At 45.7% G+C, this 26177-nt stretch overlaps 1 protein-coding gene across 6 annotated transcripts in view; it reads left to right on the top strand.

The window, feature by feature from the left end:
* zbtb7b (zinc finger and BTB domain containing 7B) overlaps window positions 1–26177 on the top strand; it is a 71746-nt gene that overhangs the window by 32568 nt on the left and 13001 nt on the right. For 2 of the 6 annotated variants that reach the window (XR_009654680.1, XM_060920885.1), the window contains exon 1: window positions 23388–23463. The exons of 3 other annotated variants lie outside the window; for them this stretch is intronic. Coding sequence is in view for 1 of the 3 variants with exons in the window: in XM_060920886.1 (XP_060776869.1) it covers window positions 25986–26057 (72 nt within the window). In the remaining 2 variants the exon portion in view is untranslated. Of the gene's footprint in view, window positions 1–23387; window positions 23464–25809; window positions 26058–26177 lie in introns of those variants that run through there. One more of the 6 variants, XM_060920886.1, reaches the window with a different exon arrangement.

The following is a 26177-nucleotide window of genomic DNA, read 5'->3' as shown; positions in this document are numbered from 1 at the left end:
ATCTTATGATTCTTGGATAGTTTGGGCAAAGCAGTATGTAAATTGTGAGGACTGTATGAAGTAGAAAACGCTCTCTGCTTACACTGATCAGCATCTGTGAGACTGATTAACCTACCAGTTCAGCACAGTTTTTCAGTGCATGCACTGTCGAGGCAGCTCATGTACCCAGATTTAAGAAAAATTTGTCCAGGTACAATCGGACCTCTTTGTCAATGCTGTGTTGACTCGTTGTCAAAAGTGGTTCTCCCTAGTGGGGCAGAATGGGATGAGACTTGGTATATACGGTGCCAGTCAAAAGTCTGGACACACCTTCTAATTCAGTGGTTTTTCTTGATTTTTATTAATTAAAAGACACTTCATGTCTTAAAGTAATGACAGACTGTAGTTTCTCTTCACTTTCTCTTTACAGTTCTTGAGATAATGTTCTCTCTTGTTGGATTCACTTAAGACCTCTGTGTATGAAGCCATGTAGGATGCTGATCTAAATTGGGTATCACTGAAGACACCCTTTTTGCTGGCAGTTACCTCTGCAGAAGGGTGGGAGAACAGCATGCCTTGGTGATACGGTGGTGCTTGAAAGTTTGTGAACCCTAAAGAATTTTCTATATTTCTGCATAAATATGAGCTAAAACATCATCAAATTTTCACACAAGTCCTAAAAGTAGATAAAGAGAACCCAGTTAAACAAATGAGACAAAAATATTATGTTTGGTCATTTATTTATTGAGGAAAATGATCCAATATTACATATCTGTAAGTGGCAAAAGTATGTGAACCTCTAGGATTAGCAGTTAATTTGAAGGTGAAATTAGTCAGGTGTTTTCAATAAATGGAATGACAATCCAGTGTGAGTGGGCACCCTGTTTTATTTAAAGAACAGGGATCTGTCAAAGTCTGATCTTCACAACACGTTTGTGGAAGTGTATCATGGCACGAACAAAGGAAATTCTTGAGGACCTCATAAAAGTCGTCATTGGTGCTCATCAGGCTGGAAAAGGTGACACAAAACCATTTCTAAAGAGTTTGGACTCCACCAATCCACAGTCAGACAGATTGTGTACAGTACAAATGGAGGAAATGCAAGACCATCGTTACCTTCCCCAGGAGTGGTCGACCAACAAAGATCACTCCAAGAGCAAGGCATGTAATAGTCGGCGAGGTCACAAAGGACCCCAGGGTAACTTCTAAGCAACTTGAAGGCCTCTCTCACATTGGCTAATGTTCATGAGTCCACCATCAGGAGAACACTGAACAACAATGGTGTGCATGGCAGGGTTGCAAGGAGAAAGCCACTGCTCCGCATCTGCAGTTTGCTAAAGATCATGTTCAAGTTCACTTTGTCAATAATGCCATATGTGCAGGACATACAGAGAATTGAAATTGCGTTTCCCTCTTATCCGCGGTGCAAACAGTAATAAACATGAAATATAAAATATAGGTACAAGATATAAACTTTAAAAAGAGGAAGAAAAAAACCCCGGGGGGGGGTGTATTTACACACACAAGCTAAAGCTATCTAAGAAAAGACAGTGGCAATCCAGAAAGTGCAAATGTGGCAGTGTGAACAGAATTAACGGTATAAATTTAAATGTGACAAATGACAATATAAACAGAATTAACAATGTAAACGGGAACAGCAGTCTGACAGTATAGTAATTATCAGTATAAATATAAATAAATAAATATGGCAGTATGAGCAGAATTTTCACTGTAAGTATAAATATGGCAGATATGTATAAAGTGTAAACAGTGTTCTAAACAGTTTTTATATAGTGCAATTAACTTTAAAAAAACACCCCGTGTAGACAGTATTGTAAACAGTTTTAACATAGTGCAATTGAATTCTGTTACAGTTCGTTAAAGTGGCTGGTGACATTTGGTTTGTGTATTAAGGGAAGGGGGTACTGGCCTGGGAGGGAGTTCAGCATCCTGATGGCTTGGTGGATGAAGCTGTCTCTCAGTCTGCTGGTTCTTGCCCGGAGGCTTCTCATTCTCCTCCCAGAAGGCAAAAGGCTGAAGAAGTGGTGGTTGGGATGGGTGGAGTCACCCACAATGCTGAGTGCTCTGCAGGCCAGGCATGTGTTGTAAATATCCTGAAGGGAGGGTAGGGGGACACCGATGATCTTCTCACCTGCTCTCACTATGCGCTGCAGGGTCTTCCGGCAGGATGCAGTACAGCCGCCGTACCACACAGTGATGCAGCTGGTCAGGATGCTCTCGGTTCTGCGGTAGAAGGTCTGCATGATAGTGGCTGGTGCTCTAGCTCTTTTCAGTCTGCGGAGGAAGTACAGGCACTGCTGAGCTTTCCTGGCCAGCGATGCGGTGTAGCTGCTCCAGGAGAGATCCTCGGTGAGGTACACACCCAGGAACTTGGTGCTGCTCACTCTCTCCACAGCGGCACCATTGATGGTCAGTGGAGGATGCTGGGTGGAGGCTCTCCGGAAGTCAACAACCATCTCCTTCATCTTCTCCACATTGAGAGAGATTGTTGTCTCTGCACCACGTGGCCAGTTGGCTCACCTCGTCCCTGTAGTATGACTCATCATTGTTGTTAATGAGTCCCACCACAGTTGTGTCAGCCGCAAACTTGATGAAGAGGTTGCTGTTGTGTGTTGGTGTGCAGTCGTGGGTCAGCAGGGTGAAGAGAAGGGGGCTGAGCACACATCCTTGAGGGGCCCCTGTGTTCAGTATGATGGTGCTGGATGTGTTGCTGCCGACCCGGACTGCCTGTGGTCTTCTGGTCAGGAAGTCCAGCAACCAGTTGCAGAGGGAGGTGTTTAGTCCTAGACAGTCCAGTTTCTGTATCAGCTGCTGGGGGATGATTGTGTTAAATGCTGAACTAAAGTCTAAGAACAGCATCCGCATGTAAGAGTCCTTAGTGTCCAGGTGAGTGAGAGCTGAGTGGAGAGCGGTGGAGATTGCATCATCAGTGGACCAATTGGCCCGATATGCAAATTGGGACGGGTCCATGGAGGGAGGGAGGATGGATTTGATGTGCTGCATGACTAACCACTCGAAGCACTTCATAATAATGGGGGTCAGTGCCACAGGGCGGTAGTCGTTGAAGCAGGATGGAGAGGCCTTCTTTGGAACAGGGATGATGGTGGTGCTCTTGAAGCAGGTGGGGACAACAGTTTGGCTCAGGGAGGTGTTGAAGATGTCTGTGAGCACTTCTGTGAGCTCCTCTGCACAGTCCTTTAGCACACGACCTGGAATGTTGTCAGGTCCTACAGCTTTGCGGGTGTTGATCCTGGAGAGGGATCTCCTCACACTGGCTGGAGACAGGGACAGCACCTGGTCATCCGGAAGGGGTGGTGTCTTCTGTGCAGGCATGCTGTTGTTGGCTTCAAACTGTCCAAAGAAGTTGTTTAGACTGTTCAGTAGAGTGATGTCCTTGTCACAAGTCTGTGGTTGAGGTTTATAGTCCATGATGGTCTGTATCCCCTGCCACAGGCTCCTTGTGTCTCTGCTGTCAGTGAAATGATGGGCTATCCTGCTACTGTACTGCTTCTTTGCTAGTCTGATGCCACGGGACAAGTTGGCTCTTGCTGATCTCAGACCAGCCTCATCACCTGCTCTGAAAGCAGCGTTCCGGGCTTTCAGTAACCGATAGACTTCCCCCGTCAGCCATGGTTTCTGGTTGACCCATACTGTGATGGTCTTAGTGTTCGTGACATCATCAGTGCATTTACTAATGTAGGCTGTAACAGTGTCTGAATATTCCTGGATGCTGATCTGGTGGTTGTAAGTGGCTGCCTGCTTAAACATGTCCCAGTCTGTGATGTTAAAGCAGTCCTGAAGTGCTGAGGAAGCACCCTCTGGCCACACCCGTACCTGCTTCTGGACCGGTCTGGTGACTTTGACCTTCGGCCTGTATGCTGGCATTAGCATAAGTGATGTGGTCTGAAGCCCTGAGATGGAGGAGGGGTGAGGCCTTGTATGCTCTTCTCAGTGTAGTGTAAACCTGATCCAGTGTGTTGTTTCCCTGTGTTGCAAAGTCAATGTGTTGATGTAACTGAGGAAACACTGTTTTGAGATTTGCGTGGTTGAAATCCCCAGCTACGATGAGAAGTCCCTCTGGATTGGCTGTCTGTTGGTCGCTGATGGCGCAGTACAGTTCACTCAGTGCCTTGTCCCTATCGTTGTTGTTGCAGCTGGGCGGAATGTAAACTGCAACAAGCAGGATGGCAGAAAACTCCCTCGGTAGATAGAAGGGCTGGCATTTGATGATCATAAACTCCACAAGGGGTGAACAGTGTCTGCAAACTACCACAGCGTCCTGACACCAAGCATCCCTGATGTAAACACAGACCCCGGCGCCACGGGTCTTACCTCCTTCAATGAGGGCTCTGTCTGCTAGATAGCATGTTAGCCGGTCAAGCTGGATGGCAGAGTCCGGTATGCTGTTGTTGAGCCATGTTTCCGTGAACACAAAAACACAGCACTCTCTCACCGCCTGCTGGGTCGCTCTCAAAAGGTGAATATAATCCAGTTTGTTATCCAAGGAGTGTACATTGGCGAGTATGATGGACGGTATAGCCGGCTTGTGTGGATTAACCATTAGCCTGGCCCGGATACCCCCGCGCTTTTCCTGGTTCTGTTTCCTCTCGCACCGCCTACGGCGCTTCCTCTGCGGGTGTGCAGCAGTAGTGGGGGTCGATGTCAAAGTGGGCCACCGGAGTAGGCCGAGGTCATGTAGCTCCTTAGCGTGTGCTGGGTTTAACTTACAGAAAAAAGTGTTGCCAATGTCAAAAAGAGTCCCACGGCTGTATGTGCGCCTCGGGACGAACAAACACGACAAATCATACCATCACTCGAGCACACCAACGAAGACAAACATGTAAACGCCTCATCATCGGGACAGAGAGGAGCCGCTTCGTCCGCACGCACCGCCGCCATTTTACTGAGATCATGTGGGCAAGCCAGAAGGCTGTTGGAAAAATGTTTTGTGGACGGATGAGACCAAAATAGAAAGTTTTGGTTTAAATGAGAAGCGTTATGTTTGGAGAAAGGAAAGCACTGCATTCCAGCACAAGAACCTTATCCCATCTGTGAAACATGGTGTTGGTAGTATCATGGTTTGGGCCTGTTTTGCTGCATCTGGGCCAGGATGGCTAGCCATCATTGATGGAGCAATGAATTCTGAATTATACCAGCGAATTCTAAAAGAAAATGTCAGGACATCTGTCCATGAACTGAATCTCAAGAGAAGGTGGGTCATGCAGCAAGACAATGACCCTAAGCACACAAGTCGTTCTAGCAAAGAATGGTTAAAGAAGAATAAAGTTAATGTTTTGGAATGGCCAATTCAAAGTCCTGACCTTAATCCAATGGAAATGTTGTGGAAGGACCTGAAGCAAACAGTTCATGTGAGGAAACCCACCAACATCCCAGAGTTGAAGCTGTTCTGTACGGAAGAATGGGCTGAAATTCCTCCAAGCCGGTGTGCAGGACTGATCAACAGTTACCGGAAACGTTTAGTTGCAGTTATTGCTGCACAAGGGGGTCACACCAGATACTGAAAGCAAAGGTTCACATACTTTTGCCACTCACAGATATGTAATTGTGGCAGCAGGGGCATGGTCAAGCTTCGGTCTGGGAACGGAGGGCAGACTCAGGGAAGGTAAGTGGCAGAATCACTGCACCTGATGTCAGTTAACCTGTGTTTGTGTGTCTTCCCAGTGACCGCGCCCTATAAAAAGAGAGAGAGAGCAGAGGAAGGGAGCTCTCTCCCCAACCAGATGACTTATATGTGTGTGTCTGTGTGGCTGGGAGATTATAAGTCAGTGAAAAGTGCAAAAATAAAGAGTTTTTGGAAACTCAGTTCTGGCCTGCCGTACTTCTGTGCTCCACCCACCCGCCTGAAGTTCTACAGTGGTGCTGAAACCTGGGATCGGAGCACAGAGGAGAACAGCCCCATGGAGTCCTCCCCCTTCACGGACCTGATCCACGCTCTCGCCACGGCCCAACAGAGTCAGCACCAGGCGCTGGTTGCCCTCCGAAAGGAGCAAGAGCAAAGGTTCGAGGCCCTGGTGCTGGCGCAACAGGAAGATCGTCAGGCGTTCCGGCACCTCCTTGTGTCAGCAGGGTCCACCACCTCCACCGTCATGGGCCGTCCCCACCTCACCCTAATGAAGATGGGCACGCACAACGACCCCGAGGCCTTCCTTGCGCTCTTTGAGCAAGCAGCAGAGGCCTGGGGCTGGCCGATGGAACAGCGTGCGGCGCGCCTCCTCCCCCTGCTAACGGGCGAGGCACAGCTGGCCGTGCTACAGCTCCCCGCCGACAGCCGACTGGTCTACGCAGACCTGCACTGGGCTGTCCTCCAGCGTGTGGGGCGCACCCCAGAACAACAACGCCAGTGCTTCCGCTCTCTGCGCCTAGAGGAGGTCGGCCGGCCGTTCGCGTTTGGCCAGCAACTCCGGGATGCCTGCCGGTGGTGGCTGAGGGCTGACAACCGCAACGCCGAGGGAATCGTCGATCTGGTGGTACTGGAGCAGTTCATTGGCCGACTCCCCGAAGGGACCGCGGAGTGGGTCCAGTGCCATCGCCCGGCGTTGCTGGATCAGGCCATCAAGCTGGCGGAGGACCATTTGGCGGCTGTTCTGACGGCAGGACAGCATATCTCCTCTTCTCCCCTCTCCTCTCTCTCTCTCCCCCTCCCCTTCTGTTCCTCATCCTCTCCCCGTTCCCCCACCGCAGAGGCGGGGGCCGGCTCCACCCCAGCCGGCCTGCCGCACCCGCGGTGCCCTCCCGTTTCCCATTTCCGTGTCTGTCTCTCCTCCCCCTCAGGTGAGCGAGCCCCAGAACGCCGGTGCAGAGAGAGAGCCCGGGCCGGTTTGCTGGCGCTGCGGGGAGCCGGGGCACCCCCAGCATCAGTGCTCGGTAATGGAGGTGGGTGCGGTGGTCCGGATCCCTGACGTGCCAGGGACTGCCCTTGATCGGGCCGGAGCATATCGCATACCGGTGAGTATCCAAGGGGATACGTATCAGGCTTTGGTGGACTCCGGCTGTAATCAGACCTCAATCTACCAAAGCCTAGTGCAAGACGAGGCATTGGGGAGAGCACAATTGATGAAGGTGTTGTGTGTGAACGGGGATGTTCACAACTACCCTTTAGTGTCGGTCCACGTTCTATTTCGAGGGGAGAAATTTAGTGTAAAGGTGGCGGTTAATCCTCGCCTTACCCTCTCGATAATTTTGGGGACTGATTGGCCAGGATTTCGGGAATTAATGACTCATTTAGTGAAGAGTGGGGCCTGCCATAGTTCAGCAGGGGAAGGTCCCGGTGTGGCATTGGCGGGAGCAGCTGTCACAGAGCCATCTACGTCATCACCGCGTCAGAGTGAGGAGCAGCAGGCTCCTCCTCCCTCTCTCGGGGAATCCATCGCGGATTTCCCATTAGAGCAGTCGCGAGACGAGACTCTGCGGCATGCGTTTGACCAAGTGAGACTAATCGATGGTCAAACGCTCCAGCCAAATGCCACCCCGTCCTTCCCCTAATTTTCCATTATTAAGGATAGATTATACTGAGTGACGCAGGACACTCAGACTAAGGAGCCGATCACACAACTTTTGATCCCAAAGAACCGCCGGGAATTGGTATTCCAGGCCAAGTCAAGTCAAGTTTATTTGTATAGCGCTTTTAACAATAAACATTGTCGCAAAGCACCTTTACAGAATTTGAACAACTTAAAACATGAGCTAATTTTGTCCCTAATCTATCCCCAATGAGCAAGCCTGTGGCGATGGTGGCAAGGAAAACTCCCTCAGACGACATGAGGAAGAAACCTCAAGAGGAACCAGACTCAAAAGGGAACCCATCCTCATTTGGGCAGCAACAGACAGCCTGACTATAACATTACCAGTTTTAACATGAAGACAGTTTCGTTGATGTTATAACTCTTCATTGATGGAAACTTGAGTGCAAAACTGTTCATGACAACTGCAGTCCTAAAGTTAGCAAGTCAACTGTAGTTCTCAGCCATAAAAGCATTACTGTAAGAGTCCAGAGCGTCCTCCAGGTATAACCCTCAACTGTCCTCATGGGGCCGTCCTTCACAGGAGCGATGCGATAAAACTCCGACCAGACACAGGGCACCAGGATGGATCAAGCAGGTCCAAGGGGCAGAAGAGGCCAGCATCTCAATCCCAGGACCAACATCTAACTCAGAGGGACAGATTGGGGGGGGGGGGGGAGAAAACACAGGTTGTTAGGTATGCCCTAAAAATGACACAAGTATTAAATCTGTGTGGTAGGCTCGCAGAGCAAGAAGGTCCTGGGTTCGAGTCCCGGGGCCGGCAAGAGCCTTTCTGTGCGGAGTTTGCATGTTCTCTCCGTGTCCGCGTGGGTTTCCTCCGGGTGCTCCGGTTTCCCCCACAGTCCAAAGACATGCAGGTTAGGTTAACTGGTGACTCTAAATTGAGCGTAGGTGTGAATGTGAGTGTGAATGGTTGTCTGTGTCTATGTGTCGGCCCTGTGATGACCTGGCGACTTGTCCAGGGTGTACCCCGCCTTTCGCCCGTAGTCAGCTGGGATAGGCTCCAGCTTGCCTGCGACCCTGTAGAAGGATAAAGCGGCTAGAGATAATGAGATGAGATGAGAGGCTCGCAGAGACGAGAGTCTTGGTATCAGGCATAATACACAACAATGGCATGTTAATATGGTTAAAAAATATAATGACCTGCTCTGGCTGGATGCTTGATTGGGTGATGAGACATAGACTAGACTGGCTGACACATAGACACAGACAACCATTCACACTCACATTCACACCTACGGTCAATTTAGAGTCACCAGTTAACCTAACCTGCATGTCTTTGGACTGTGGGGGAAACTGGAGCACCCGGAGGAAACCCACGCGGACACGGAGAGAACATGCAAACTCCTCAGCAATGATGAGATGCAGATGGGACCCTTAGGGCTGGAGAGGATATGTTGATCTCGCAGCACTAAGAGCTTTTCTATACTTCAGGAAGCTCTCCTTCCACGCTAATTTGAACACTACCAACTTTGTTTGACGCCATTTATGTTCCAATTTTCGAGTGGTCTGTTTTAATGTGCGAATGTCATCATTATACCAGGGTGCTAATTTTTTGTCTCTGACCATTTTCCTTTTTAGACGAGCTACATTATCTAAGGTATGGCGGAATGTTGACTCTAAGCATTCAGTTGCCTGATCAAGTTCTGCAGGGGCTGACAGTGATCCAATCAAAGTTGACAACTCTGGGAGATCATTTATAAAGCTCTGTGCAGTAGTTGACTTGAATGTACGTTTAATACAGTAGCGTGGTGAGGTGCATATATTATTACTCAGACATAGTTTGAATGATATGAGATAATGATCTGAGATAACTTCATACTGTGGAAGTATGACTATATTGTCTACGTTTAATCTGAATGATAGTATTAGATCAAGGGTGTGACCACCATTATGGGTCAGTCCTATGACATTCTGATTAATCCCTACTTAAGGAGAGCAAACCTGTTCAACACATGATGCGGAGAAGAGTGGTGCTCCTGTGGGCGAGCCTCAGCGGTAGCTTTGGCTCTACGCTTATGCCGCCGAGCCGTCACCCATTCGCCCCGCTGTAAGGGCTCTAATGCCGGAGTTGGGGGATTACTAACTCCATCTTGGGCATCCAGACTTTCCTCTACAGAAACTACACTGTTCTCATGCTCACTAACCTTCTCTAAAGCCTGGACACGCGCTTCTAGCACTGTAATCTTCTCCATCAGAGCGCTAACTAATCTGCACTTATCACAAATAAAGCTAATAAAGCTATCACTAGTGACGGAGGAAGAATGACTAAACATCCTGCACTCAGCACACTGAACAGGCTGAAGGTGTGCCATGATGAAAAGATTCACGTACCTTAATTGAAGATCTGTTTATATTAAAGCAGATCCGATGTGGATGGCCTCCGTTTGTGGTCTTTACACAGGAGGAGAGAAAAAGAAAGCTTCCGGTCTTGGCATTCTTCCGAAAAAAGAAAGAGAGAGAGAAAGGAAAAAAAAAAGGAAAGCGAAAGTGAAAAGTACAAAAAGGAAAGCGACAGTACAATAAAAATGAAGAGGATACTGGAAAATTATTTGTAGAAAAAAGTTAAAAAAGGATTAGTAATTAACTAATTAACGCCAGCACTCGCGGGAAAAAAGGACTCGGCGCAAACAACTCAGGAACCAGGAAGTGCGTAGCCAACCAGGAAGTCCAAGACGGCTCACTTTAATCCAATGGCTGGACACTTGGGGCAGGATAAGGCACTAGCCCGAATAATGGCCTGGTTCTATTGGCCAGGGATTCGCGGCGATGTCTGTAGGTGGCGTACGGCGTGCCGTGAATGCCAGTTAGTAAATCCAGCGGCCATTCCAAAAGTGCCTTTGCACCCACTGCCATTAATCGAGACCCCGTTCGAAAGAATTGGGATGGATCTCGTCGGGCCATTAGATCGGTCAATACGAGGGTATCATTATATTTTAGTTCTCGTAGACTATGCAACACGATTCCCGGAAGCAGTGCCTCTTCGCAATATCTCAGCACGTAGTATTGCGGAAGCACTCTTCCACGTCATCTCCTGAGTTGGAATCCCCAAAGAGATTCTGACTGATCAAGGCACTACATTTATGTCACACACACTGCGCGAACTGTATGGGTTACTGGGAATTAAACCGATCTGCACCAGCGTTTATCACCCACAAACGGACGCTTTAGTTGAACGGTTCAATCGCACCCTCAAGAACATAATTAAAAAGTTTGTACGCGAGGACGCACGCAATTGGGATAAATGGCTCAAACCCCTGTTATTCGCAGTGCGAAAGGTCCCACAAGCCTCCACAGGGTTCTCCCCGTTCAAATTATTATATGGGCGTAAGCCGCGTGGCATCCTAGGTGTACTATGGTAAAATTGGGAGGAGGGACCTTCAACGAGCAAAAATGAAATTCAATACGTTATCGATCTGCGCTCAAAACTCCACACACTTGCACACCTAACCCAGGAGAATTTGCGGCAGGCCCAAGAACATCAAATCCGCCTGTACGACAGGGGTACGTGCCTTAGGGAGTTCACATCGGGAGATAAAGTACTCATGCTGTTGCCCATGTCAAGCTCCAAATCGATCGCCAAGTGGCAAGGACCCTTTGAGGTCACACGGCGAGTCGAGGACGTCAACTATGAGGTGAGGCGAATGGACAGGGGTGGGGCGCTACAGATTTACCACCTCCATCTGCTCAAACTTTGGAACGAGGAGGTCCCCGTGGCATTGGTGTCATTGGTTCCAGAGAAGGCGGAGCTGGGGCTGGAGGTTCAAAAGGGAACATTGACATCGCTTACCTCTCCGGTCCCCTGTGGAGACCACCTCTCCCCGACCCAACTCATGGAGGTTGCCCAGTTGCAGACCGAATTTTCGGACGTGTTCTCGCCCCTGCCCGGCCGCACCCGCCTCATAGAACACCACATTGAGACGCCCCCGGGGGTGGTAGTGCGCAGCCGCTCTTACAGGCTGCCCGAACACAAGAAAAAGGTGGTTCGGGTAGAACTCGAGGCCAATGCTCGACATGGGCATTGTCGAGGAGTCCCACAGTGACTGGAGCAGCCCGGTGGTCTTGGTTCCCAAGGCCGATGGGTCGGTCCGGTTCTGTGTGGACTATAGAAAAGTCAATGTGGTGTCTAAATTTGATGCGTACCCAATGCCTCGTATTGACGAGTTGCTGGATTGATTACGCATGGCTCGCTTTTATTCGACACTGGATTTGACAAAGGGTTATTGGCAGATCCCCTTGACTCCATTATCCCGAGAAAAAACAGCCTTTTCCACACCGTTTGGCTTACACCAGTTTGTCACACTTCCTTTTGAGCTGTTTGGGGTGCCCGCTACGTTCCAGCGGCTTATGGACAGGGTCCTCCGCCCCCACGCCACCTATGTGGCCGCATACTTAGATGATATTATAATCTATAGTAATGACTGGCCGCGGCACCTGCAACACCTGAGGGCCGTCCTTGGGTCGCTGAGGCGAGCGGGTCTCACAGCCAACCCGAAGAAGTGTGCGATTGGGCGGGTGGAAGTACGGTATCTGGGCTTCCACTTGGGCAATGGGCAGGTGCATCCCCAAATTAATAAGACAGCAGCGATTGCGGCCTGCCCGAGGCCCAAGACAAAAAAGGGGGTGAGACAGTTCCTGGGGCTGGCTGGCTACTATCGTAGGTTTATACCTAATTATTCGGACGTCACCAGCCCGCTGACTGATCTCACTAAAAAGGGGCACCAGATCCGGTCTAGTGGACAGAGCAATGCCAGCGGGCTTTCTCTGAGGTAAAGGCTGCACTGTGTGGGGGGCCACTATTACACTCCCCTGACTTTTCTCACCCCTTTATGTTGCAGACAGACGCGTCAGACAGAGGGCTGGGGGCTGTTTTGTCCCAGGAGGTGGAGGGGAAGGATCGCCCAATGCTGTACATCAGCAGAAAGCTGTCGGTGCGTGAGGGACGCTACAGCACGATAGAGAAGGAGTGCCTAGCCATCAAGTGGGCAGTCCTCGCCCTCCGTTACTACCTGCTGGGGCACCCTTTCACCCTCTGTTCGGACCACGTGCCCCTCCAGTTGCTCCACCGCATGAAGGATGCCAACACGTGGATCACCCGTTGCTATCTGGCACTCCAGCCCTTTAACTTCAAGGTGGTCCACAGGCCGGGGGCGCAGATGGTCATGGCGGACTTCCTCTCCTGTCAAGGGGGGAGTCGGCTGCAGGCCGGATGGCTGCCCGGCCTGAGTCGGGCGGTGGGGGTATGTGGCAGTGGGGGCATGGTCAAGCGTCGGTCTGGGAACGGAGGGCGGAGTCAGGGAAGGTAAGTGGCAGAATCACTGCACCTGATGTCAGTTAACCTGTGTTTTTGTGTCTTCCCAGTGACCGCGCCCTATAAAAAGAGAGAGGGAGCAGAGGAAGGGAGCTTTCTCTCCAACCAGACGACTTATGTGTGTGTCTGTGTGGCTGGGAGATTATAAGTCACTGAAAAGTGCAAAAATAGAGTTTTTGGAAACTCAGTTCTGGCCTGCCGTACTTCTGTGCTCCACCCACCCGCCTGAAGTTCTACAGTAATATTGGAACCTTTTCCTCAGTAAATAAATGACCAAGTATAATATGTTTGTTTCGTTGTTTAACTGGGTTCTCTTTGTCTACTTTTAGGACTTGTGTGAAAATCTGATGATGTTTTAGGTCATATTTATGCAGAAATATAGAAAATTCTAAAGGGTTCACAAACTTTCAAGCACCACTGTAAGCTCACCCTGCATGCACTGGAAAGCAGATGATTCTGCAGAAACCTTGTGACTGAACCCGGAGTTCCTGTCTAAGGTTATGTCACTCAAATTTGTGTACCAGGTGATTGACCTCATAGCATTCTACGAATTGTCATTCCGCTGAACATTCCCTACTATGTCCAGTATATGCCTTTTGGGACTATTTGACCTGCCCTGCAGTTGTTCATTCGTCAGACCAGGGGTGCTTGCCTGTCTTAACAGAGCCTGGCTCACTGGGTGACAAAGATTTTCCAAATGGTCTATGACCAGGCTGCACTTTCAGCCCCTACTATGATGTTCCATTCCATAATGAGGCTTTAATTTTCATGAGCACTCCATGCAGGGGTATCCTATGCCTGACCCCACCCATGGTGGTTAGAAACGGTGAAATAGAATGCGAGTTACAGATACGAACATTGAACCACCAGAGTTCTCTATAATTTGGAACTGTCTTCAGACTGAATAGGCACTGTTGTAGGAACCAAAGTGGTGGGGCGTAAGATATTTGTCACAAATACTACATCACTGTCACTTTGTGACTTTGGTTTTCTGGTGTTCATAGAATTCAAGTTGCATTCAGTCCCATTGTTGGCTCTGTCAGCTACTGCTCCATCAGGACCACTGTCCTTAATCCTCTGAATAAGGCTTTATCTCTGATCAAACATGCCAGATACATAGTTCTGTCTGTCTGTCTGTCCATCTGTCTGTCTGTCTGTCCTAACCCAACCCTTTGTCTGTCTCTTTTGGGTTGACTTTTATCACATCTGACTATGGAAATGAAGGTCCAGTATGGTCTTCTATGGACATGCACACACATACGTGTGTGTGTGTGTGTGTGTGTGTGAGAGAGAGAGAGAGAGAGATGACACAGAATTTCCAATAACTGAAATTGAAACATGCCATATACTGTGAGAGAGAGAGAGAGAGACAGATAAAGAGAGAGAGGCCTGATGTGGGTGGGTATGTTGGTGTGTAGCATCTCCTTTATAACAGCCAGTTAGTGAGCAAATGAACACACACACACACACACACACACACACACACACACACACACACACACACACACACACACACTCCTTGGTGAATGTGTGTGTGTAATGTAAGTTAGCAGCAGACTGACAGTGAGACGGCTGCAGTGAGACAGGTGCAGTCTGCACACTAAGTCTGAGTTTCCATTCGTCAGTCTGCTGGGAAAACGAAACGGTGTGTAAGTTGGTGTGTGTATTTAGTAGACGTTCTTATCCAGAGCGACGTACGAGTGCAAAAGTCAGGTACAAGAAGTGCTGAACTTCAACACAAGAAAGTTGTAGTGCCAACTGAACAAGTGACACAATGACACCTAGTGCAATAGTCTCTTGAAGTAACAACAATCCACAAACAGCTAAGGAAATGAACCAGCCATACAAATGAGCTGACAAAGTACAACTACACAGAAAAATAAAACCCCAATACACAAGTTGGTGTGTTTTGGAGTGTGTATGTGTATGAGTAAGTGACACTGGGGGACATATACCTGTCCACATACACACACTGTGTTCATGAGAGCATATGGTGTGTGTGTGTCTGTGTGTGAACAAGTGACCCTATGGGACCTGTCCATATCAACGTACACACACTGGCTCTCCTTTATGAATCGAACGTACGACAGAAAATTAGGCATGTGGTCATTTCTATGCAAAGCTTGGCATTTAATAAAGTGGATGTGGGCGGGGGCTGCAATCAAATCTCACTTCAAGTCTCAGCTCGTGTACTCAAGTTTCAAGGTAATGCGGATGTGTGGTGCAGTGCAGCAAATCCGGCTGAGTGGAGAATTGTTATTAGACCTTTATATTCTGACTGGCATCTGAACATATGCAGTCACATATTCATCACTTGTGAATATTTTTATATTTATCAGCGTGTAAAGCCTACAGTTATGTGGTCAACAAACTGGGCCTCCTTTATCTTTATCTTTAATCAAAGTTATGTGTAAATTTTCTTCGTACTCGTGTGCGTAGGTTGATCACCCGTAACATACAAAGCGCATTCCTGACACAACTCATTTGCATTTAGTGACACCCACAAGACTCCATAAAAGATAAAGATGGCTGAGAGCACAAAATGAACAACCAAGATAAAGCCTGAACAACAGAAGTGGGAGTTATTTTAACTCACTTCCTTGCCAATAAAATGTGTATTAATATATACTATTAATTATATATAATTATATAATACAGTAATATAATATTAACCACAAAATTTTCCATCAGCAGATGCATTTGTTTACAGCTTATGGCTATACACAGACAGACTAGACTATCTCTGGCACCATTTCTCCAATGTCATTTCTTTTATGAATAATTTAATTATTAGTTTTATTTGTCTTAATTTTTTTTGGAGTTCCCAAATTTTGTCATGACCAATTTACACCCATCAGGCAGCTCTCCTTCATCATATAACAGTGACCAGCCAGGGGGCAAAGGCTGTCGCGTGCTTCCTCTGAAGCCAGCCGACCACATCTTTTCAAACTGCTGCTCGTGCAATATTGGGGCAGCAAAAACAACTCTCTACCCCCTTCTGCATACCTGAGCTCACAGACTCCTGTAGCATTGCTGTGATTGATAGAGAAGAGAGTGTATACCCCTCCCACCCTGAGAGCACAGCCAGTTTTGCTGTCTGGGGCTCCGGGCCATGGATGGCTGTGGCATCACTGTGGATTCAAACTCACGATCTCCAGATGATAAGGCAATTGATCATTTTTATATTCTTTAACTAATGCCAATAATAATAATAAAAAAGACTGGATTTCACACAATGTTCTGGATAGTGCTCTTGGTCCCTGATCTATACTCATTTCCCACCAAGGCAGTTCCAGGGCCAATGTGGAGTCTGTGCCTAATTTCGATTCAGTTCTTCGCATTTAAACAGCCAAAGAACCAGCTTTTAGTCAAGAAAACTGTTTAGTATGTATCGGTGAGTGTATCAGCGTGCATATCTGTGTGTACATCAGTGGTACTTTAATGCAATAATGAAATCTGACTTCGTGATTTATATAATATAACTGTCATACACTTTATATGTATTTTTGAAATGCATGTTTATTCTGACCACAGCTAACATCTCCAAAAGATAATAAATAACTCATCATACTTGCTTTTACCTGAAATTTCTGGTTTCTCTGGAAACTTTGTGTAATTACATTGTTTACATGAATGCAGAGACACACACACTGCAGTTACTCCCTGGATTCTTCTACACACACACACACACACACACACACACACACACACACAGAGTACATGTTTGCATATTATTGTTTTGGCCTTTTAATTTAATATAAAAGTCATGATCCAGAAAAGTTTATTTAAATTTGTTTTATTTAAAATACTGTATTGTTAAAAAATGATCCTGTCAGTAATATGATAAATTTAAACTCTGTGTGTGTCAATGTGATGATGTGTTCAGAAAGCAGTGGGAGGGTGATATCCGCTCTGACACACACACTACTGTCGACTGCACTGATGTTTCGGATGTGTGTATGTGTAACAGGAGTGTGTGTTGAGTTTGACGGTTCGGTGTTTGAATCAGCGAGGTGTGCTTTTAAAACACAAAACACTGAGTCAGGAGGGTGTGTGTGTGTGTGTGTGTGTGTGTGTGTGTGTTACCTCTGTTTTTCTTGTTTTTTCTTGAAATTAATTTTTACAAGTTGATTCAGATTCATTAGCTATGTGGCTAATCTTGTAATATAAGGAAGGAAAGATAGTTTAGCATCACACGTGTACACACTCATCGTGCACTCACCTTGTTGTGTCTGTAACAGAGCATATTTATAAAAATCTTAGTTTTTTCACTTTACATAAATTATTTGGTTTTAGTGAGTTTGGAAAAGAGTGTTGTTTCTGATTGAAACAAATATAAAATCAGCCAAGAGTCATTTAGCAGTTCTCCTTTTAAGCCTGCTCAAATATTTACACCCCTGCTGACATGCTGTAATTTATTTATTTATATTTGTGTCCGAGTTCAATCAGTTGAGTTATGAGTTAATGTGAATCAGTAAAACAGCTCTCACACATCCTAAATCTAGAAAGATCACGATTGTATAGAGCCAGGGAAGGAGATTTAAAATATATCTGTTTACCAGCATTCAGAAAAACAAAGACATGAGAGAAGAGTGGAACAAATAAATGAGAAAAACCCCCTACAAGAGATTCACAAAATTCCAAACCAGACCTCAGGATGTTTGAAAAGCCTTTAGAGAACTATAAAGTGGAATATAATTACACATTTATATCACATTTTAGAATTATTTCAGTCTAATACATTTTACAGTAAAACTGCAGTTGATTCTTTTATCATAATCTTTTAATCCTTCTTTAATTAAATATTCAAAAATGTTTCCTTTTTTCATTATTATTTTTAACTGATGTCTTTTTCTGTTTCATAAATTGAGTCAATATAATCAAAGTGTATTACTTTTAATTTTATAACATTATTATGACTACATTGTGAAATATACCACCATACAAAAAAAAAAACAAATTAAACATTTATGCTCCATGTTTCATGATCCTATTTTATTTAATTATTATTATTTGAAAAAAATATATATATATCAACTAGAAAAGCACTCGGAGAGCGCAGACCTCCTCCAAGAATCCTTTAAAAAAATCCGGGATCCAGAAGGTGATCCAGATCACCGCCCAAATTTAATGGATTGTTACGTGCGCCCAGTCACACCTCAGGAAAAAATTTCAGAGCAATCTGTTCATAACTTTTTCCGTAATGTTGCTAACAGACAAACCAACAAACAAACCAACGCTACCGAAAACATAACCTCCTTGGCGGAGGTAATAATTCACCCCCTATCATGGGGTGCGATATATTGGACATCAAGTGAACAGTCAGTTCTTGAAGTTTTTATCACCAAACTGACAGACAAATCCAAATTGTAATCCAAAAATCAAAGTCAAGGTGTAGCAAGGGTCAGGTGAGGCACAGACAGAATATCATAGGCAGGACAGAAGACAAAATCCAAAAACTAATAAAACTGAACCAGACAATCAATACGGCAATAGAAGGCTTGGTCAAGTCAGATAAGAATACATTGAATGTTTACTTCGCACTGAACTGTGAGAGTCCTTAAATACTATGCTGTGATGGGCTGCAATGTGGAACAGGTGTAGCGCTAATTAGAATTCTGGAGAGGGAGGGCGGTGTTGTGCTTAATGTTGATTGTAGTCTGTGGTGGCCATGTTTGGAGGCCACTGTGAACTCTGGGAGTTGGAGTCTTGAACAGGTGCAGACATGACAGCAGGTCTTGTGGGGTGTTCTGGTATGCAGTAGTTAGTACCTACCAAAAGTAGTCCAAAGAAGGATAACCAGTGAACCAGTGACAGGGTCATGGGCACCCAAGGCTCAATGATGTACGTGGAGAGTGAAGGCTAGCTTGCCTGGTACAATCCCACAAAAGTGCTCCTGGAGCACAAATTGCTGAAAAAGTGAATGCTGGGTCTGATAGAAAGGTGTCAGACACATAGTGCATTGCAGCTTGCTGTGTATGGAGCTGTGTAACTGCAGACCGGTCAGAGTGCTCAGGCTGACCCCTGTACACTGTCTAAAGACCTACAATGGGTGTATGAGCATCAGAACTGGACCATGGAGCAATGGAAGAAGGTGGCCTGGTCTGAAGAATCACATTTTCTTTTACATCATGTGGATGGCTGGGTGTGTATGCATCACTTACCTGGGGAAGAGATGGCACCAGGATGCACTATGGGAAGAAGGCAAGCTGGCAGAGGCAGTGTGATGCTCTGGACAATGTTCTGCTGGGAAACCTTGGGTCCTGGTGTTCATGTGGATGTTATTTTTACATGTACCACCTACCTAAAAATTTTTGCAGACTAAGTTCACTCTTTCATGGCAATGGCAGTGTCAGGCAACAGGAATTCAGGCAATGAATTCCTTAATAGCAGTGGCCTCTTTCAGCAGGATAATGCTCCCTGACAAACTGCAGAAACTGTTCAGAAACATGACAGAGTTCAAGGTAATGACTTGGCCTCCAAATTCCCGAGGTCTCAATCTGATCGAGCATCTGTGGGATGTGCTGGACAGACAAGTCTGATCCATGGAGGCCCCACCCACAATTTACAGGACTTAAAGGATCTGCTGCTGACGTCTTGCTGTCAGACCACAGCACACCTTTGTCATGCATTCGTGTGCTAGAGCCTGATGCAGCTCAAGCATCCACTCTCGTGAGGATGCTCTAGTGAGAATATGTGAGGGAGACAAATGGAAGACAGTGTTCAGCATGACGTCAGGTCACTTCAAATACCTGGTGAAGCCATATGGACTTTCTTGCACTCCTAGCATCTTCCAGTGCTTCATCAATGATGTCTGCAGAGACATGCTGGGACGATATGTTATAGCATATATTGATGACATCTTGATTTACTCCTCCAATGAAGCCACTCTTCACCAGCATGTCCAGTCAGTGTTAGCCTGGCTTCTGGAGAACCACTTTTATGTCAAAGCAGAAAAGTGTGAGTTCCATGTGACAATCAGTGCAGAGGGTGTAAGCATGGACACCAGTAATGTCTCTGCGGTTACCACCTGGCCCACACCAATCACCGTTAAAGAGTTGCAACATTTCTTAGGATTTGCCAATTTCTATCGCCATTTTATCTGGGGTTTCAGCACAATTGCCTCTCCTCTCACTGCTCTGCTAAAGAAGGGTCCTAAATGCCTCCAATGGAACCAAGCCACAGAGGAGGCCTTTGAAAGACTCTATGGCATTCACCTCAGCACCCATCCTCAAGTATCCAGACCCGACCATACCCTTCGCAGTAGAGGTGGATGCCTCGGAAATGGGAGTAGGAGGGGTATTGTCCCAGTGCTTTGGGGAGAAACCCAAATTACACCCTGTGGCTTTTTTTCCAAGAAACTCACACCAGCTGAACAGAACTATGATATTGGAAACTAAGAACTCCTTGCCATCAAACTAGCCCTTGAGGAATGGAGACATTGGTTAGAGGGGCAGCACATCCATTCATCATCCTCACTGATCATCAGAACCCTGAGTGCCTGAAAACCGCTAAACAACTAACCCCCCGGCAAGCTAGGTGGGCACTCTTCTTTACCAGATTCAGATTCTCCATTTCATACCGTCCACGTTCAAAGAACAGTAAGGCCGATGCTCTCTCCAGGATTCACATCACCTCTAACCTCAGTCTAGAACCCACTCCCATTCTACTTCCCAAATGCTTTGTTAAAGTATTCACTTGGGACATTAACAAAGAGATGGCCCAAGCACAACCACACAATCCTCCGGAAGCCTGTCCTCCCGGTCTCATGTGTGTTCCCCCACAGTTCAGAGGCTGACTCATTACCTGGGCTCATTTGTCCCCAGCCACAGGTCATCCCAGTATTCAATGCACCTATCAACTCAACCGTAACAAGTGTTGGTGGGAGGACATGGTCTCTGAAATTAGCAGGTTTGTTTCCTCCTGCTCTACCTGTGCCAAAACCAAGGTGCCCTGGACTCCGCCCACTGGCAAGCTATGCCCACTGCCTATACCACAAAGACCCTGGTCGCACATAGCCATTGATTTGATCACAGACCTACCCAGATCACAAGGCAATACAGTCATCCTGGTGGTATTCGATTGTTTCTCTAAAGCTCTGAAACTCATTCCCCTGCCTGGTCTACCCACAGCCTTCAAAACAGCAGAACTCCTGTTCACACACATCTTCCGGTACTATGGGATCCCAGAGGACATAGTTAGTGACCGGGATCCAGAGTCTGGATAAAGTTTATGGACAAGCTAGGGGTCACAGTGAGCTTAACCTTGGGGTATCATCCCCAATCTAATGGCCAAGTGGAACACAACAATCAGGAGATTGGGTGTTTCCTCAGAGTGTTTTGTATGGAGAACCAGAAGAATTGGGTGCAATACCTTCCTTGGGCAGAATATGCACAGAACTCCTTGAAACACTCAGCTACCCAGCTAACCCTGCTTCAATGCAATATTGGTTACCAGCCACCTCTTTTCCCTTGGGATGGTTCACCCTCACAAATCTTGGCAGTCGATAACTGGTTCAGGTGGAGCAAACAAGTATGGCAAGGGGTTCATCGAAGGTTCAAACAGGTAACCAGCAGGTATAAGGAGGTATAACACAGAGGGGAAACACCCATATACTCTCCAGGTGACAGTGTGAGTATCCACAAGGGATCTACGAGACCCCAACTCTTGCAAGAAATTTGATGCCCATTATATGAGTCCCTTCAAGATCCTCTGCCATATAAACGAGGTATCCTACAAAGTAGAGCTCCCACCACATTGCCGCATTTCCCTAACGTTCCATGTATCCTGCCTAAAGCCCACAATTCAGGGACCCCTAGCCATGAACACCCCCACCAATGAACCGTCTTCTCCCCTGGAAGTAGAGGGGGATCCAGTTTGCCAGATATACAAAATCCTCAATTCCTGTTGCAGACAGGGTATCTTGGAATATCCCATGGACTGGGAGGGATACAACCCAGAGGAACACAGCTGGGTTAATGCAAGAGATATCTTAGACCCACTTCTCACACAAGAATTTCATTCAGAACATTCTGACAAACCAGCACCCAGGAAGAGAGGTTGCCCCAGAAAGGAGCGCACTCCCAGAGTGAGCGCCTTGGGGAGGGGGTTCTGTCAGTAACAACGACGAAAGCCTGAGTTCAGAGCGGCATCCAAACATGGCCGCTCCGGACTACACTTCCCAAGTGCCACCACACCCCTTCTCTCCAGAATTCTGAAGGTGCACCTGTTTCCCATCCTCCCAGTAATTAGCCCTGCTACTTAAGCACAGCAAACACACACTCTTATTGCGAAGTATTGTTCTGTGTCTCAGTACCCAATCATACCAAGCCATTTACTTATTTCCTGACTGCCCGTGACTCTGAACCTGTTTACTGTTTATTTCCAACTTTGAACTCTCATAATTTCTCTGATAATCTGTTTGCACATTGACTGACCCCTGCTCGACCCTGACTATGTCTTTTGGCACACCCTTTGGATTTGGCTTCCAGTTTGTGACACACCTGCTCTCCCCTGCGCCTGCATCCATAAGTGCCTGCACCCTGACAAAGGGGCTCGGGATTACTTTGGCAAACATTTGTCAAGCTCTGCAGTACGGAGTTACATCCACAAACACCAGTTAAAACTTTACTGTGCAAAAAGGAAGCCTTATGTTAACAGTGTCCGGAAGCGCCGTCGACTTCTCTGGGCTTGGAGGCATCTGGGATGGACCATCATACAGTGGAAACGTGGGCTGTGGTCAAATGAATCAGTATTCTAGGTCTTTTTTGTAAGAAATGGACACTGTGGGCTCTGGACCAAAGAGGAAAAGGACCATCCAGGCTGTTACCAGGAACAAGTCCAAAAGCCAGGGTGTGTCATGGTATAGGGTTGTGTTCGTGCCCTTGGCAAAGGTAACTTACACTTCTGTGATGGAGCATTAATGCAGAAAAATACACTGAGATTTTGGAGCAACATCTGCTGCCTTCAAAATGACATCTTTTCCAGGGAAATTTCAACAAGACAATGCGAAACCACATTCTGCACACATTGCAAATGAAAAGTGGCAATGATGACCCTATACCATTGCACACTTCAAGGCCTGTTTACAGGAAGAATGGGACAAAATAACACCTGAAACACTTCATCATTTAGTGTCTTCAGTCCATAAACATCTTTTAAGATGTTGTGAGAAGGAATGGAAACATTATAAAGTGGGAAATGCTTTACTGTAACAACTTTTTTTTTTATGTGTTGAAATAATCAAAGTTGAAATAAGTGTTTATTTTGGATCAACAATAAAATTCATGAGTAAAACATAAAATAATGTGTTGTATTGTTTTGAGCACAATACAGGTCAAAGGTTATTTACAAATAATTTACTTCAATTTTAATTTCAATTTCAACATACCATTACAACTTTTTCTAATTTGAAGTTGTCGTCAAAATATAGAAAAATCTATGAATAAGTAGGTGTGTCCAAACCTTTGTGTGTGAGAGAGAGAGAAACCATGGCCTAGGGTAAGAGAAGCAACTTTTGGACCAGCAGGAATGGCTGAAGTGCCCTTCAGTAAAGTGCCAAACCCCCAACTGCTCTCCAAGCTTCTTTGGGTATGCTGTACATCGCTCTGGGTAAGAGCATCTACTAAATGCCTCTAGCATAGTGTGCATGTGTGTGTGTGTGTGTGTGTGTGTGTGTGTGTGTGTGTGTGTGTGTGTGTGTGTTTAAATAAGTAAGTAAATAAATAAAACTTTTTTTTTAATTGAAGGTGAACGCCAAATCACCTGTTTACTGTCAGTGACTGTTGATGCTTATTTCACTAAAACAACAGAATGAATTATGACTTTTCCTCTACAGTCTTTTTGGAAAACTACATGCAGTGATTTACAATTAATAAAATACTCTGATGTTGAAATAAATTAATTCTATTAAGATTTCAGATATCTTTTCAGTTCTATTAAGAAAACATCAGGCAACAATATATCATCACACAACCTCAGATGAATTTACTTTGAAGTTTGATTCTGAAATTTCTTGATTGAACGGAAAAAAATTTAATGTCAGTTTATTTGTGTCACGCTTTTAACAATAGACATTGTCACAAAGCAGCTTTACCAATGACTAAAAGAAATTGAGAACACTCAGCCTCTGAGAGAGTGTGTGTGTGTGTGTGTGTGTGTGTGTGTGTGTGTGTGTGTGTGTGGGTGGGGGGCTGGTGCTTCTTGTCAATGTTGAGTTGTCTTTACTGTACACATTGTTCAGGAGAATTTTTGTTCTTTTTTTTGGATGCTACAGTTTGTAGGTGTGTGTGTGTGTGTGTGTGTGTGTGTTTAAAATCAGCAACTAATTATTATCCTACCATCTTCCGAAAGACAAAGTAAAAATAGTAAGTAAAAATATTCCGAAGTGCAGGGGTGGATAAAGACGTCCGTATTTTTCTGAAGTCTGAAACAGAAACTGTGAATTTGTGGTTTGTGTTTTTTATTTAACAACAGGAACAGCTCCATTCACTAAAACCCTTTTAATATTTTTAATATTCAGTTTTTAATATTAAATTTGTAAACAGTGGTGAGCAAAACACAGTAAAAACATTTCAAAATGTAATTCTGTCGAAGTATTGTTTGCTCCAGCACACGCACACACACACTATATGAGTTCATTTCCTCAGTCAGTTGTGACTAACAGCACCGTGTTCACTCGCACCAGCTCACTGCTGCACTTTCCTCAGTTTTTGTTGAGTGAATGCAGGCTGATGTTTATCTCTGACACGTCATGGGTCATGTCAGCAAACCCGAACCCAGTATGATACCCATATTAATATTATTAACAACATTTTATTATTAATAATAATTTATTTATTAATTAAAAATGATTAATAATTTGTTATAATACACATTTAGTTTTGAATGTTTATTTTTCTTATTATCTGGATTTATTAGAATTATATTTTGTTTGCAGTTATATAATTCATTGATTTCTCCTTTAGAGTTTTGTTATTTATTTTTATAGACATGAAATAACTCAGTTTTCTGAATGCAACGATGCCATTCTGTTGGTAGTTAACTGAAAACAATATTGTGTATCCAATGATATTTTTGTCCTATTGCCCTCCAGCCCTAATCATCGTGTAAAATTGGTGTCTAATAATGTTGACTTAATATTTGAATTTATTTATTTATTTATTCTGCAGACACTTTTCTCCAAAGTGAATTATAATTGACCAGATGAAGGAGACACTGCAGATTTTCATGACTGGGCATTCTGTTTAATTCAGTTTTATTTATATAGCACTTTTAACAATGGACATTGTCACACAGCAGCTTTCCAGAAATCCTGATATATCCTATATCCTGATAGGTGTAATGGCAGAGGAGGAAAAACTCAGAGACAACATGAGGAACCTTGAGAGGAACCAGACTCAAAATCTACATCTGGTGACCCCAGATGGTGTGATTATAAATCATTCTAGTGTACAGGTGGAGAAGAGTAAAGACACAGGACTGAGTGTGATTACGGGATGTTTAGGATGAGCATTATTCTTTTATTATTACAGAAGAGTCATTCGCTTTGCTGTCACATCATCAGGACATACACTTTCAAAACATGGGCCATAACAAGTGTGTGTATGATTGCAGTGGTGCATTGACTGATCCACACTGTGTAGGTGCCCTAGCTCTCTCATGCACTTCACTGCATCATTTGCTTGGATGGTTTCTGATCTTTTGGTTTATGAAAAGTCAAAAGCACATTTCAGAGCCAGATTATGCTGCATCCTCCTGTGTGTGTGTGTGTGTGTGTGTGTGTGTGTGTGTGTGTGTGTGTGTGTGTGTGTGTGTGTGTGAGAGAGAGAGTGTGAGCGGAGGGCAAGGGATTTTTGTTTTTCGGAAACTTTGTTGAAACGAGTCGATACGTTTGGAGTGAGGGAGGGGGAGGGGTCGCGCTTTCTCCATCGAACACCACTTTCAGTCGACAGGAAGGAGAAACAGACAGCAAGAGAAAGACAGAGAGAGAGTCCACAAGATCCCCAAAAACTTTGAACAAAAGTGTTTGAACTTGGCAGAGCACGGGCGAGAGACCATAACTGACTGAAGAGAGCGAAAGAGAGAGAGAGAGAGCGAGAGAGAGAGAGCGAGAGAGAGAGGAAGCTGAAGAGATGATGGCGATGACACACACTCCAGCGAGCCTCGAGTTCATGGCACCCCGCTTCTCCATGACAGGCAGAATGGTACAACCCGTCCTCACTGTGTGTCCAATGGTTCTGCTCATTGGTGTGTGTGAGTGAGTGAGTGAGTGTGTGAGTGAGTGAGTGTGTGAGTGAGTGAGTGTGTGAGTGAGTGAGTGAGTG

This window comes from Neoarius graeffei, chromosome 5 (assembly GCF_027579695.1).
Source record: "Neoarius graeffei isolate fNeoGra1 chromosome 5, fNeoGra1.pri, whole genome shotgun sequence".
Taxonomy (NCBI): domain Eukaryota; kingdom Metazoa; phylum Chordata; class Actinopteri; order Siluriformes; family Ariidae; genus Neoarius; species Neoarius graeffei.
The sequence above is the reverse complement of the archived record's forward strand: the minus strand, read 5'-3'. Positions and strand labels throughout refer to the sequence as shown.